This window comes from Mustela erminea, chromosome 1 (genome assembly GCF_009829155.1).
Source record: "Mustela erminea isolate mMusErm1 chromosome 1, mMusErm1.Pri, whole genome shotgun sequence".
Lineage (NCBI taxonomy): Eukaryota > Metazoa > Chordata > Mammalia > Carnivora > Mustelidae > Mustela > Mustela erminea.
The window spans coordinates 167,270,815-167,286,850 of record NC_045614.1 but is presented as its reverse complement, the minus strand read 5'-3'; the positions used below and the strand labels follow the sequence as shown (position 1 = coordinate 167,286,850).

General features: G+C 37.6%; 1 protein-coding gene across 11 annotated transcripts in view; it reads right to left on the bottom strand.

Annotated features, from left to right (window-relative positions):
- The window catches only part of CBLB (Cbl proto-oncogene B), a 221,116-nt gene that overhangs the window by 50,722 nt on the left and 154,358 nt on the right, over nt 1–16,036 (bottom strand). For all 11 annotated transcript variants that reach the window (XM_032350105.1, XM_032350058.1, XM_032350063.1 and 8 more), the window contains 2 exons: nt 10,067–10,252; nt 8,043–8,408 (listed from right to left, as the gene is read on the bottom strand). In XM_032350105.1, the coding sequence (XP_032205996.1) occupies nt 8,043–8,408; nt 10,067–10,252 (552 nt within the window). The remainder of the gene's footprint in view (nt 1–8,042; nt 8,409–10,066; nt 10,253–16,036) is intronic.

The window sequence follows — 16,036 nt, the reverse complement described above, 5'->3', positions numbered from 1 at the left end:
TTGTTCCTCAAAAGTGCAGATTTATAGCATTGATTGAAAGAGTTTACACTGAAACTTCACGAATTCAGGCCTCCTTCCCCCCCCCCCCCCCCCTTAAGAGAGGCAAGGGAGTCGGGGGTGGGGAGCAGGGAGGGGCAGAGGAAGAGGGAGAATCTTCAGATCTCAAGCAGGTTCCACCCTTGGTGTGAAGCCCCACAAGCAGTTTGATGTAAAGATCCTGGGATCATGACCGGAGCCAAAATCAAGAGACAGACCCTTAACCAACTGAGCTACCAGGTGCCCCAGATTCTTCTTCTTCTTTAATTCTTTAACTAAGGAGACATCTTTTTCTTCTGCCTTCCCAGCGGACTGTCCCCAAACTATCACAACTTCATTGAAAATGCCACCAATTTAAATATTCTGATCCTATTGCTCTTCTGCCCCAAAAGCAGGAACAACAACAAAAACCTTTAAAACCTCTTTCCTGTCTAACAAATGAAAGACAACTGAGTGTAGAATTCAGGACACTATATTATTGGTTTCAGTCTGCGCTGCTGTAATTTCATCTACCCTGCCTATAGGCTACATCATATCCACCCCCAGTGGACTTCCTTCGCTATGCCCGTTCCCCCTTCCTTCATGCTGTTCCTCCCTGTCATGGCCACAGAAACACCCTCCAATCTTTTCATGTCTATAAGCCAGGGACCTTCTTGCACCCAGCTTTCTTTATTCCTTCTTTTACACTGCATCTCAATTAGATTTGCTTTTCTACTTGAGGAGCCTGTATTGTTCTTTATGAACGCTTCTCCTATGCCTTATCTTTTAGTGAACTAATCGTACACCCGTCTCATTCTCACTAGACTTTGCTTTATTCATTTCATATTTCCCCTGGTGTCTTGAACATTCTAAGTACTCATAGAGCTAAAAGAGGTTGAAGAAATAAAAAGACACTGGGGAAGCTTAGACTTATGGAAGAAGTTAATCAGAGTTATCAAGTAACTTATTATAAATTTTAGGTTATCCTAGATTAATACGTTTCTACATGCCTCAAGAGAGCATCGGTGCGAATCTTGAAGTTTGAAATGCCTTCTTCTGATTCAAATGTTGTCTCAAAATTAAGCTTAAAGTATTTAGGACCCTTGAGATACAGGGGAAAATGCATGCTTTTGTGATAATCTTAGGACAATTAAGACAAAACTTTTTATTTGTACAAAACCCCAAATGCAATCCCTTTTCTGTATCCCGTGTATGTGAAGCCACACAAACACTACCCAAAAATATCACTACAATTTGTCCTTCTACAACATCAGATTGGAAATGACACCAGTGTACATTGGGAACTTCTTTCTTTCTTTTTTTTTTTTTTAAAGATTTTATTTATTTATTTGACAGAGAGAAATCACAAGTAGTCGGAGAGGCAGGCAGAGAGAGAGAGAGGGATGGAGGCTCCCTGCTGAGCAGAGAGCCCGATGCGGGACTCGATCCCAGGACCCTGAGATCATGACCTGAGCCGAAGGCAGCGGCTTAACCCACTGAGCCACCCAGGTGCCCCGGGAACTTATTTCTTGATAGTCTTTCAGATTTATAGATAAGCTTGAGATCATTCATATAAATATGTGCCTCTCCACCAAAAAGCAAAAAAGCCACGATCTCAAAAACGGGAATCTTTCTATGTATTTATCTAGCAGCATCTTCTTTTTTTTTTTTTTTTTTTAAAGATTTTATTTATTTATTTGATAGAGATCACAAGTAGGCAGAGAGGCAGGCAGAGAGAGAGGGGGAAGCAGGCTCCCCGCTGAGCAGAGAGCCCGATGTGGGGCTCGATCCCAGGACCCTGAGATCATGACCTGAGCCGAAGGCAGCGGCTTAACTCACTGAGCCACCCAGGCGCCCCACAGCATCTTCTAAAGATTATTGTACACAGGGTCATTTTAGAATAATGTCATTTGACGTAACATCGTAAGTCAGAGATAATTTTTATCATATTAGAAACAGCAGTATTCTTAAACTTTCAAGAGGAACAAATAAAGATACTTTAATATAATGTTAGTTAACATAATGTTAGTATCTGGATACAAGCAGATAAATTTCAAGTGTCCAGTAATATTTTAAAACATATTTAATGCAAATATTTTTACCTCAGCTAATTTATTTTTTTATTTTTATTTGTTTATTTTTTTTAAAGATTGTATTTATTTATTTGACAGAGAGAGCAGGCAGAGAGGCAGGCAGAGAGAGAGGGGGAAGCAGGCTCCCTGCTGAGCAGAGAGCCCAATGTGGGGCTCAATCCCAGGACCCTGAGATCATGACCTGAACCGAAGGCAGAGGCTTAACCCACTGAGCCATCCAGGCACCCCTGACCTCGCTAATTTAAACAAACAAACCACCACCAACGATAAATATCTAGCCAACAAAATATTTAAGGAGCAGGTTTCTAATGTGGCTCGAATCTGAGAATTTCAGAGAAAGAAAACAGTACTACAGGAAAGAAATTTCTTACCAATCAAAGAAGATAAATAAACCTAATAACTCTTGGCTTGCAGATTCATGTTAAAAGGAAAGTATTACCTTAACTAATTTGAGGATGCCAGGTGGGAGGGAGGAGAGAAAGGGAGTCAATGAAAGTCACAGAAAATTCTTGCACTTCATTTTAATGATGAGCTGAATGGCTCTTTCCCTCACAGCTCTCTACAAGTAGCAAATGGTATAATTAGAATTTAATTTATTCTTGCTTCCCTTACCATTTATCTAGCAAAGGTGCAAACAGAAAGAGCAGATGCCTCTAATGGATGATGGGAAGTGGCGCGGTGACAGAGGACTCCCGATGAAGGAAAGTGAGTGGTCTTTCCATTTACGGGTGTTCACTTTATGAAGTCTCCTGCCGGTATATCGAATTCTAATCTAAGCATGTCGTGTTCACTCGAGTTTTCTTATCTTGAAAATGGGAAGCTAACAGTTCATTTGAAGTATTCCCCTTAATGAAAACAAGTCTAAATGAGACTTGTTCCTATTTCACACAAGCGTGTGTTTGCTTACTGTTGGAGAGACTGACAGTTATGTGAAGATACATCAATTTCCAAATATCTAGATCCCCTTCCCCTTTATTCCCATGATAAAATGTTTTAAAAACTGCACACCAGGTATGGAGGGTGAGGATACATTGTAACCTTTACCATTCTCATGAAAAATAGGAGGAAAAGACTCCTATTTCAAATGAGAAAATTACAGGCTACCTTCAGCTGAAGGCCAGTGCTGGAAAAATACATTAAAACACACACACACACACACACACAAAACTGTTTTTCCTCCTTGTATATCACGGATGTCCTCTTCCTCCAAGCCCTTTCCCTGACCCGCCCTCGCCCACCCCAACCCCAACACATATGCACTCTCTTGCTTCTATCATCAGCTTAAATACTGCACTAATTCAGCAACCAAGTGCTTACTATGTACTTATTAGGAATTATGCTAAATAAAAAAAGAGGAAGGAGAGAAAGAGCTGATTTGGGTTTCAAATTTGTTTAAAAAAAAAAGGCAACTATTTTGAATGAAAATGTCAACTATTACAACTTCTACTGCTCCTTCATGTCTACCTGTTACTTTTGGTTTTATTCCAGACCTGAGGAGTAGAAGGATTTAGGTATTTGGAGGGTAACTATTCTCCTAGATAAGGTACTATTAGTCTTCCATTTTATAAAGTAAGAAAAATAAGACAGACAAACCAAGAAACACTCTTAACTCTGGTTCCCAGAGGTACCAGGTGTGTGTGTTTGTGTTGGGGGAGGCGCGGGGGACGGGGATTAAGTGGTGCACTTGTGACGAGGAGCACTGGGTGATGTATGCAAGTGCTGAACAACTTCTAAACCTGAAATTAATATAACACTGTATATTAATAATACTGGAATTTAGAACAATAAGGAAATATTTTTTATGTCATAAATCAATCTTCCTGTTCATTAAAAAAAAGGTAAGAAAAATAAGTGGAGTTGGGGCAAAGATGTAGTATGTTACTCACCTCCACAAAGTAAATTCTAGAGTAGGAAGTAAGACTCAGTTCTGAGAGACCCATAGCCAGTAAGGAGATTGAAACAGTCATCAAAAATCTCCAACAAACAAGAGCCCAGGGCCAGATGGCTTCCCAGGAGAGTTCTACCGAACATTTAAAGAAGAATTAATTCCTATTCTCCTGAAACTGTTCCAAAAAATAGAAATGGAAGGAAAACTACCAAACTCATTTTATGAGACCAGCATTACCTTGATCCCAAAACCAGACAAGGATCCCATCAAAAAAGAGAATTACAGACTAATATCCTTGATGAACACAGATGCGAAAATTCTCATCAAAATACAAGCCAATCGGATCCAACAGTACATTAAAAGGATTATTCACCACGACCAAGTGGGATTTATTCCAGAGCTGCAAGGTTGGTTCAACATCCGCAAATCAATGTGATACAACACATCAATAAAAGAAAGAACAAGAACCATATGATACTCTCAATAGATGCTGAAAAAGCATTTGGCAAAGTATAGCATCCTTTCCTGATCAAAACTCTTCAAAGTATAAGGATAGAGGGTACATCCCTCGATATCATCAAAGCCACCTATGAAAAACCCACCGTAAATATCATTCTCAATGGAGAAACACTGAGAGCTTTTCTGCTAAGGTCAGGAACACTGCAGGGATGTCCATTATCACCACTGCTATTCAACAGAGCACTAGAAGTCCTAGGCTCAGCAGACAACAAAAAGAAATTAAAGACATCCAAACAGGCAAAGAAGAAGTCAAACTATCACTCTTTGCAAATGATATAATATTATATGTGGAAAATCCAAAAGATTCCACTCCAAATCAGCTAGAACTTGCACAGGAATTCAGTAAAGTGTCAGGATATAAAATCAATGCACAGAAATCAATTGCATTTCTTTACACCAACAACAAGACAGAAGAAAAAAATTAAGGAGTCAATCCCATTTACAAGACTCAGTTCTGATTCCACAGCCTGGTTCATCTGTGTTGATAATATGGTTATCCCTGTTAAAATGAGCTACTAGGTATACCTTATCCTTGTCAGTTTATAAAAACTTTTTGTTAAATTTGAAAGGGAAGAAAACACTGGGATTCCAGTTATCCTAGACACCAGGAGGGTCTTGCATCTAGAAAGCACTTAACGAATGTGACATTTAACCAGTTTGGATGGAGGAACCATAAAGATAGAAGGTGAGAAGCAAACTCCAAGGCAGGATCACAGAAACTGAGAACCCCAAGATCCCAGATGGACTCAGTCTTCTGTCGGATGTTAGCTGAAGCCAGCCTCTTAGGTTTCCCAACAGAGAAATGGGAAGAGGAGTTAGGCTTTTTCTACTACATGTAAATTATGATGTACCTTGTGGTCTACTGAAGTTCCTTCATAAAGATAATAAAAGAGAAAAAGAGGAGTCATCTCTTTTACACTCTTTATTACAATAACTATAGGTAGATCCTTCTTTATAATCCACCATAGAAGTTGAACAACTAGACTGAAATCATAAATCTTAGACATATAATTTTGGTTAAAACTTTATGTCTGATTGTAACATGAAATTTACTTTGAGAATATAAACATTGCATTATTAATATACACAACATATGAGATTAAACCTTAAAGAATCTTAATGAGGATATTTAGCCAGAACTAAACAAAATTAAAATTCAGCTTTCACTAAGAGATATTGAACAATTTACTCAATGTTCTCTGGGACATTAATATGTATCAATAATTAGGACATGAACATTCACATAGAAAACATTTAAAGAAATCTTCAAAACTGAAGTCACTATTAGTATTTCATACCTCCAGTTAACATAATAAGATTTCATACCTATAGCCTACGAAATTATAACACCAATTTAAAAAATGGTAACCTTCCATACAAAAATTAACAGCCAGTATGTTCTAGGGCTTAAAAGGGCAGGTTTATATTAGTGCCAAAACTGTATAACATATTATGTAAAAGGATCTGGAAATAAGATGTCTTCAATGAATTGGCTAAAATAATTACATAAGTATTTCCAAAATCCATTAAAAATCCATCCAAAATCCATTGAAAATCCATTCAAAATCCATTACAAAATAAATTGTAGTATGTAGCAAAATATAACCAATCAATTCATGGCAGAGCTCATTCCAACACTCATCTCAAGACAAGTATGATCAGGTATGAATGAAAAATAATAAAGGCTAGAGGCGCCTGGGTGGCTCAGTGGGTTAAGCCTTTGCCTTCGGCTCAGGTCATGGTTTCAGGGTACTGGGATCGAGACCCGCATTCGGCTCTCTGCTTGGCGGGGAGCCTGCTTCCTCCTCTCTCCATCTGCCTGCATCTCTGCCTACTTGTGATCTCTGTCTGTCAAATAAATAAATAAAATCTTTAAAAAAAAATAATAGAGGCTTAAGAGAAAAAAAAGAAAAAAACCCAGAAAAAGAAAAAACCCAGCAGATCCTTCCGATACAGGCTCTAGGTTGTAGAAATATACAATCGAAGATGATAAGCACTCCATTTTCAGAAAACATTATAAGAATGCTTTTGTAAGTACTTTTTCTTCCATTTACATGTTTAGATGACCTTGGGGGAAACCTTTACAGATCATTATATTTAAAACAGATGATATATTTAAAATGCTGAATGAAGGTACTGAGGTGAGTCATGGCAATGAGTCACGGCAAACTCCCACCGCTCCTCCCCTTTGTTTTGAATGCCACACTAGACATTTTGACTCTTCATATCCTACCCTCGAATCTCTGAAGTTAAATATTATTATACAAAGTTTTCATTATCACTTAACCTTGACATACGAGCACATGTGCGCACATATGCACAGGCACACAGACACAGACACACAGACACACAGAAGTTGAATACATGTCATAATTCACATTTCTTTTTTTCTTGAGTATATGCTGAACTCATCACATGCAAACCATTACTTTGAAGGAATTGATTATTCTTCTAAAATAACAATTAAAGATCAATAGGGAGGCATCACTTTAATACTACAGTCTTCAAAAGAGGCAAAGCCTCCTTCAGCGGAGGGAAGAGGACAACCATCTGATCTCAGAGCCAGAAATATCATGGAAGCAAATACTAGAAAATATTAGAGTACAACTTTGCCAAGGGCCTACCAAGAATTCTAAACTCAGTGATTTTTGCTGTTGCCTCTTTGGTTTGCTGCAAGCTAAAATTCTTTCCTGGGTCTATAAATGATAGTGGTGATATCTTTCAAGTCAGAGCTCAACACACGTGCCATCTCTTTCAGTTTTATGGAGAAAGAGTTTACTCTGTAAGAGGGACCTGGAAGTGGTGTCTTTATGTCTGGGAGAAGTTCATTTTACCTGGATGCACAAGGTGACTGTCTTGGACACAATTCCAGTGGCCTATTTATGATATGCTATAGTCAACTTTTTTCCAGATTAGACAGGATCAGGTGAGTTAAAAAAAAAAAAAAAAAGAAAGAAACAGTGCTGATTCTCCCACCAACAAGTTATTAATAAGAAAAAGTTTTGGCAGATGAAATAAGGGAAGGTGAAATAAATCTCCCACAGACTGTCTAGTGTTTTTGCATTAAAATTAAATCATTACTTAGAACTGTCTTCCTGACTTCTTTTAAGTTTTAATGAGCTTCTGATTATTTATAACTTGGAGATAATTAAAGGTCTTCAGGGAAGTGCCACACAAGGCAAATAAATAAATAAATAAATAAACAACAACAACCAAAAAACAAACCACTCCCAACCCTTCATACTACTTTACTACCTCCTATCAGTAGAGTTTGAGAAGACTGTTTAGCTTCTGGGGCGCCTGGGTGGCTCAGTGGGTTAAAGCCTCTGCCTTCAGCTCAGGTCATGATCCCAGGGTCCTGGGATCGAGCCCCACATTGGGCTCTCTGCTCAGCGGAGAGCCTGCTTCCTCCTCTCTCTCTCTGCCTGCCTCTCTGCCTACTTGTGATCTCTGTCTGTCAATCAATAAATAAAATCTTTAAAAAAAAAAAAAAAGACTGTTTAGCTTCTGCTTTGCTTATTTCTTACCTTGGCTCCTTCTAAAGGCAAATCATGGCGTCTGTGTTTCCGCATAAGCACGGGGTCAGAGCCCATTCTACTGTGCCTTCCATTTACATTTGAACTTGCTGTGATTCCAGGCTTTGGAGAGCCATCCCCTAAGAGTCGACATCCCACTGACTGATTAGTTCCAAACACATCCCGGGGGCACCAGGCTTCAAGAGGCATTGGCTGGTCTCGAGAAGGCACACTTTCCACATGATGGAAGTGACGACTCAGTCTATTGTCAGGAGGGATTGGGGGAGGTCTCTCAGGTGGAGGTGGAGGAGGATCTCTTAAGGGAGGAGGTGGTGCCGGGAGTGGTTTATCTTGTTTTCTCACCATGCAAGGAGAAGACTGAAGAGATACAACAGAAAAATAAATAAATTAGAAGTTGTACCACACACTGAAAAGTGATTTCCAGACTAGTCTATTATCATTTTGTTTTCTAAGCCATAGCGGAATTTTAGCAGATTCCTGTGTCACCTTTTAATGTTTCTTTTTATCATCAATTTATTACATTTTTAAAAATTAGTGAAAAGCTTATATATGTCATTAGAATTTTTTGAAGAAAATGAATACATAAACTTAACATAAAATGTTAAGGACTGTACTAAACATAAAATGTTAAACTAAACATAAATGAATGAAAATGAATACATAAACTAAACATAAAGTGTTAAGGACTGTATAGACTCTACAGGAAACAGTAGCAGAGTATCAAAATTATGTGATGATTCTGACAGACTGAAAATAATATTTAATTGTTAATTTATCTGCACCTTTACACAATTAAGGAGAGAGAAAGAAAACTATCAAAGTTGTTGTTGTTTTGCTTTTGAAAGAGCAGCTTGATTTGTAATATCTCCGAAAGAATGAAAGTGTTGATGCTGCCGTTTTCATATTTGCTACTGCAACATAAAGCAACTGCTAAGGGGGCAAATCTGCTTTGATCCTATTTTACCAGTTATTACCAGAAGAGTGGAAAATCACAAATAATAGAGCAGCATTATTTGTAGAACTTATCTGAATTTTTATGGATCCTTAAAAAGAAAAAAATCAGTCTAAATCCCATCTGGAATTATGAAGGTACATGTACCTGAACTGAATCTATGTGACTTTTATGGTTTTGTTTTTCGATAGACGGTTCATCTGATGAATGATTTTGTGCTTTTATGGGTAGAAAATACTATAGAAAAAAGGAATGTGCTGTACGTTTACATAATTCTAACTAAATACCATCCTACAAAGTCTTAATCTAATCTTAAAACCAAGTTAACTGTAATCAAGATCAACTACTACTAAAATATTGTGCTTCTGATTCATTTTAGACTCTAAAGCATATTACCAAATGGAATGAACTTTTTAAGTCTTATATTTAATAAAGCAAAATAAGCCCTTATCAAATTTTGGGGGAAAAAAGTCCTCATAAAACTAAAACAAACTATAGGCTTAGATTTACATAGTTAGAATTCTGTCTTTGAAATTAAAGAGTAAAGTAATTACTTTGCAAATATTGTAATTCTTTGTAATTAATTCCTTCAGGTATAAAAAGTACTATACAAATAGCTCCCTCTTCTGAGTCACCTTGAGATATGGCTGATACTTTATCACATCGTAAGCCCTTATGCAAATATACCCCCATTACATTTTTTCTTGTCATGACATGGTGAAAATGAGTGTAAAATATCATTCAATAAGGGGATGTAATTTGTTTTAATACTTATAATGACTTTTTAAATCCATTCTACAGAATAACCATGTTTACTCTTCTACGCATTTTTGCAGATCAGGTAGGTATTATAGACATACGTTCTCTCTGAATAATTATGTAACTTTTACAGTAATAAAGCAAAAATATGGTAGTAGGCTTACCATAAACAAAATGAGAAACACATCAAAGTTCTTCATAAACAATTAAGAGCACAAGAAATTCAAGGAATAGAATTCAAAGGAACCTGAGCAATCAATAAGTGTCACTTAAATTACCTGTGTTTCTAATAAAATCTGTTTACCTTTGGTGAACCAGTTGGGCTGCCACAGGGAGACCGAACTATGCCTTTCTGGATTAGATCCAGGCGAGGAGGCACTGGTGGCAGGCTTAGATGAGGGATCTGGAGAGGATCTGGATGTGGCTTTCTTCTCTGTGCAAGGGGAGAGGATCCTGGCGATGTGACTGGGGAATTTTGCCTGTCAGTGCACTAGAACAGAGAAGGAGAAAGATGACGTTGATTTGATGTGTAAAGTGTATGCCTTTCAGTTCTTAAGGAAGAGATTTGGTTTGAGAAGGTGTCTGCCATTGAACATCTGTTAAACTCAGTTTACTCTGATTAATAGATGGAAAGCGCTCACACTGTCCCTCAAGGGTAGTATTATGTAAAGAATAAATGGGTAAATTTCTCTTACATACTGCAGACAAGGCCTAGTAAAAAAGAAGAGTAAAACCATAGTTTAAAAACAATCAAATGGAAACATTTCCTGCAAAAAACCATCCACATTTTATGAGGAAGCCAGAAATACACAATGCAGTAATGCACATTGCTCTTGGTTTCTGTACTATAGAGTTTTCTTAAATCTTTGATGTATAGTATATTCTAGAACTTAGAAGTCATTTTGCTCCATACAAAGTATCCACTGCATAGCCTACTTTCCTACCAACCAATTAAATCAGGCAGGGTCTAAAAAATAAAAATGTGTAGGTAAAATAAGAACAGCCCAATTGTTTTTCCCCCAGGATTTCACATGGAAAAGAAATCCTCAAGTGAAATGTTTTTCTTTGCTACTAAAGGTTTTCTTCTTTGTCTTCTAGATAAAATGGCATCGAAAAGCTAGTAACAAGTACTTTGATTTGTACATATGTAACCTTCTTTCATTTTGGAATTTTTCCTTTAATGTGACACAACCTGATTGTGATTTCATACAAAAACCATACCAATTAATCAAATAGCCTTACCAAAGTAAACAATATTCTGCTATGAAATATCAGGCAGTTTCCTTTTCAAGGCTAAGTTACTAGCTCTTTGGAGATCTAGGTTTTACTTTTATACCTACTATGCTTTGAAAGTCATCTGTTTCCTAATGCTAGTATTTTTAGAGTGTTAGGCTTGTTGTTAACCATTTTTCTCCTAACATTACTCCCCTTGTTAAGAGCAGCCAATGTCAACAAATGATGATTTCATTTGAGCTGTAGCAACAGTGACAAAGATTTGGCCATTCTGTCTTTATCTGAGAGGGGATGACCGATTTGTGTTCATACCACACTTAGCTACATTGTGTAAAGTTTTTTCTAATTAACTAAAATTGGAGTTTGTTTGGTGTTTTTCTCAAGATTAGACCAGGGCTATGGGGCTTTGGAAGGAAGACGAAAGTGCAGTAATATATTAACCACATTATATCAAGGGACACACCACCACCAAGATTCATCCTTGTTGATGCTGACCTTGATTACATGGCTAAGATACTATTTGTCAAGGTTTCTTCCCTGTCAAGTTACTCCTTTTTTCTTCCCCCTTCCATTCTATACTCTCTGCATGGAATTCAGACCACACTTAAGGAGTGGGGAATTATGGTCCCTACTGTAAAGGCTTTTTTTTTTTTTTTTTTTTTTTTTTTTTTACAGATTTGTTTTTCTATTGGGAGGGGGCAAGGCACAGGGAGAGAAACTTCAAACCGACTCCCTGCTGAGCAGAGAGGTCAACGTGGGGCTCCATCTCAGGACCCATGAGATCATGACCTGAGCCGAAACCAAGAGACAGATGCTTAACAGACTGAGCCACGAAGCACCCTGAGGCTTCTTAAAAATAAATTTGAGTGGCTACACAAAATCATCTAGACTATACCTCAGATATACCTGAATATTGTCATGACATTGCTAAACTGTCAATTCTTTGTTTCTCTCAAGGGTGCCAACTAATAAAATAGGTCAACAAATTTACCCATAATATCACATGACAATTTTAAGAATCTTTTCTTCTCTTTAGTACTTCCATGATTCTTTTTTATATTTCTCATCCTGTGAGAGGCAAAAAACCCCAAATAAACCAAAAAACCAAACTCAATTGTCATTAAATTAGAAGAGAAAAAGTAGAAACTCCGTAGTCATAACAAACTGATTTTAACACAGCCAGTGATTTTTAATAAAATAACGATTCTACCCAAAAAGACATGGAGCTTCACATGGCCAGGAATCTGAACCTTCCGGAATAAAAATGATCATACACATAAGAGAAAGAAATCCTGATATAAACTATGTGCGTCACAGTATCATGGTACTTTAGAAAGATCAGTAGATGTCTCAGAATCTCTTAATTTTCCACCATTCCCAGTAGGATAAATTACATTCTCTGAGAATTAGCAAAATATCACCCGATAAAAATGCTTTGTTGATCTTTGTTGATCTGGTTATTGTGCTTTACAAAACAGACCCAAGAAGCAAAACTATCCACAGTCACTCTTCCAAGCTACACACACACACACACACAGATCAACAAAGCATTTTTAACACTGTGTGTGTGTGTGTGTGTGTGTGTGTGTGTGTGTGTGTGTGAGAATATATAGCACTTTATCCATTTAGTTGTTAAGAGAGAAAGTTTTCAGGGCTAGGTGCAGACGCTGAATAAAACCTCTGCCCCTCTGAGCACTTTTCTTCCACAACTCTCTTCCTGCTTCCTTCATTACCTGAAAAAGAGAATTCGGACATAGCCAACAGCCCACCAACACTATTAGACCTTGACTTTTGCTTTAACTATTAATATTTAAAGTTACCAAATTCTTAATATGTTTAAATAAAGAGTTGGATTTGATGTGAAATGACTGTTAGTTATTGAAAGGATATACTGAAAATCCTCAGGAGAGACATCTAAACCCATGTGTGTGGTGCAGCAATAACCTTGAACTTCTGGGTACCTCCACAAAAGCACACTCTCAACAGCTTTGTGAATATAACTAGAAGCAGACTTTGCTTAAGCACAATTCATACTGAGTCTCAAGGTGATTATATAGCATCCTCCTGAAAAAACTAATTCATTTTGAAGCATTACAATATCTGTATGTTGACTTAGAAGGATTTTATGGAAGATATATTTGTAAGTGAAGAAAAAAAGAACATTTCATCATTACTGATTATGTGGACTAAATTTACCATAATGTATTTATTTTCCTGAATTCTCCTGAATTATAGTAAAATCCCCACGTAAGAGTAGATAATTTAACAATGCCTTTTAGATTAATAATGCATTATTATTTGCTGAACCTTTCGCTCTATGAACAATTCTGTAATTAAGAGTACAGTGGGGTGCCTAGGTGACTCAGTTGTTAAGTTTTGCTTTCAGCTCAGGTCATGATCCCAGCATCCTGGGATGGAGCCCTGCATCTAGCTCTCTGCTGGGCTCCCTGCTCAGCAGGAAGCTTGCTTCTCCCTCTCTCACTCCCACTGGTTGTGTTCCCTCTCTCACTGTGTTTCTCTCTGTCAAATAAATAAATAAAATCTTAAAAAAAAAAATAGTACTGAAACTCTGCATTAACTTTTATTGCTGGCAAAATTCAATGCTAACTATGAACATCTGTAAACATTCTTAGCAGGCAGTTTTAGTAGAGGTTACGTAAATGGCCACTTGAAATTTATTTGGATAATCACCATTTTCCTTCTTATCTGATAGTCTAAGGAGAAAAGACACCAAACACAATGCTTCACACCCCAGCTCATAATTAAATTTTTGATGAGACATTAAAAATTCGTGACATCAAAACTCATCAACTCAATGAGAATGGAAAGTTGGCCCTTTTTTCCCTTCTGAAAATAAAGAGAAGCAAATAGATTGATTTAATGTAGATCTAAAATTATTTCTCCTTTAAACTGTAGTCTGTCAGTATATAATATTGGAATATTTAACGGTTTTTTAAATTTATTTTTTATTTTCAGCATAACAGTATTCATTATTTTTGCACCACACCCAGTGCTCTATGCAATCCATGCCCTCTAAAATACCCACCACCTGGTACCCCGACCTCCCACCCCCCGCCGCTTCAAACCCCTCAGATTGTTTTTCAGAGTCCATAGTCTCTCATGGTTCACCTCCCCTTCCAATTTCCCCCAACTCCCTTCTCCTATCTCTCCATGTCCTCCATGCTATTTGTTATGCTCCACAAATAAGTGAAACCATATGATAATTGACTCTCTCTGCTTGACTTATTTCACTCAGCATAATCTCTTCCAGTCTTGTCCATGTTGCTACAAAAGTTGGGTATTCGTCCTTTCTGATGGAGGCATGATACTCCATAGTGTATATGGACCACATCTTCCTTATCCATTCGTCCGTTGAAGGGCATCTTGGTTCTTTCCACAGTTTGGCGACCGTGGCCATTGCTGCTATAAACATTGGGGTACAGATGGCCCTTCTTTTCACTACATCTGTATCTTTGGGGTAAATACCCAGGAGTGCAATGGCAGGGTCATAGGGAAGTTCTATTTTTAATTTCTTGAGGAATCTCCACACTGTTCTCCAAAGAGGCTGCACCAACTTGCATTCCCACCAACAGTGGAAGAGGGTTCCCCTTTCTCCACATCCCCTCCAACACATGTTGTTTCCTGTCTTGTTAATTTTGGCCATTCTAACTGGTATAAGGTGATATCTCAATGTAGTTTTAATTTGAATCTCCCTGATGGCTAGTGGTGATGAACCTTTTTTCATGTGTCTGATAGCCATTTGTATGTCTTCATTGGAGAAGTGTCTGTCCATATCTTCTGCCCATTTTTTGATATGATTGTCTGTTTTGTGTGTGTTGAGTTTGAGGAGTTCATTATCGATCCTGGATATCAACCTTTTGTCTGTACTGTCATTTGCCCACTCTCACCACTCTTGTTCAACATAGTATTAGAAGTCCTAGCAACAGCAATCAGACAACAAAGAGAAATAAAAGGTATCCAAATTGGCAATGAAGAAGTCAAACTCTCTCTCTCTTTGCAGATGACATGATACTTTATATGGAAAACCCAAAAGACTCCACCCCCAAACTACTAGAACTCATGCAACAGTTCAGCAACGTGGCAGGATACAAAGTCAATGTACAGAAATCAGTGGCTTTCTAATACACTAATAATGAAAATACAGAAAGGGAAATTAGAGAATCGATTCCATTTACTATAGCACCAAGAACCATAAGATACCTGGGAATAAACCTAACCAAAGAGGTAAAGGATCTGTACTCGAGCAACTACAGAACACTCATGAAAGAAATTGAAGAAGACACAAAAAGATGGAAGAACATTCCATGCTCTTGTATCGGAAGAATAAACATTGTTAAAATGTCTATACTGCCTAGAGTAATCTATACTTTTAATGCTATTCTGATCAAAATTCCACCGGTATTCTTCAAAAGCTGGAGCAAATAATCCTAAATTTGTATGGAATCAGAAGAGACCCAAATCGCTAAGGAAATGTTGAAAAACAAAAATAAAACGAGGGGCATCACGTTACCTGATTTCAAGCTTTACTACAAAGCTGTGATCACCAAGACAGAATGGTACTGGCATAAAAACAGACACATAGATCAGTGGAACAGAGAAGAGAGCCCAGATATGGACCCTCAACTCTATGGTCAAATAATCTTCGACAAAACAGGAAAAAATATACAGTGGAAAAAAGACAGTCTCTTCAATAAATGGTGCTGGGAAAACTGGGCAGCTATATGTAGAATAATGAAACTCGACCATTCTCTTACACCGTACACAAAGATAAACTCAAAATGGATAAAAGACCTCAATGTGAGACAGGAATCCATCAGAATCCTAGAGGAGAACATGGGCAGTAATCTCTTCGATATCAGCCACAGCAACTTCTTTCAAGATACGTCTCCAAAGGCAAAGGAAACAAAAGCAAAGATGAACTTTTGGGACTTCATCAAAATCAAAAGCTTCTGCACAGCAAAGGAAACAGTCAAGAAAACAAAGAGGCAACCCACGGAATGGGAGAAGATATTTAACGGTC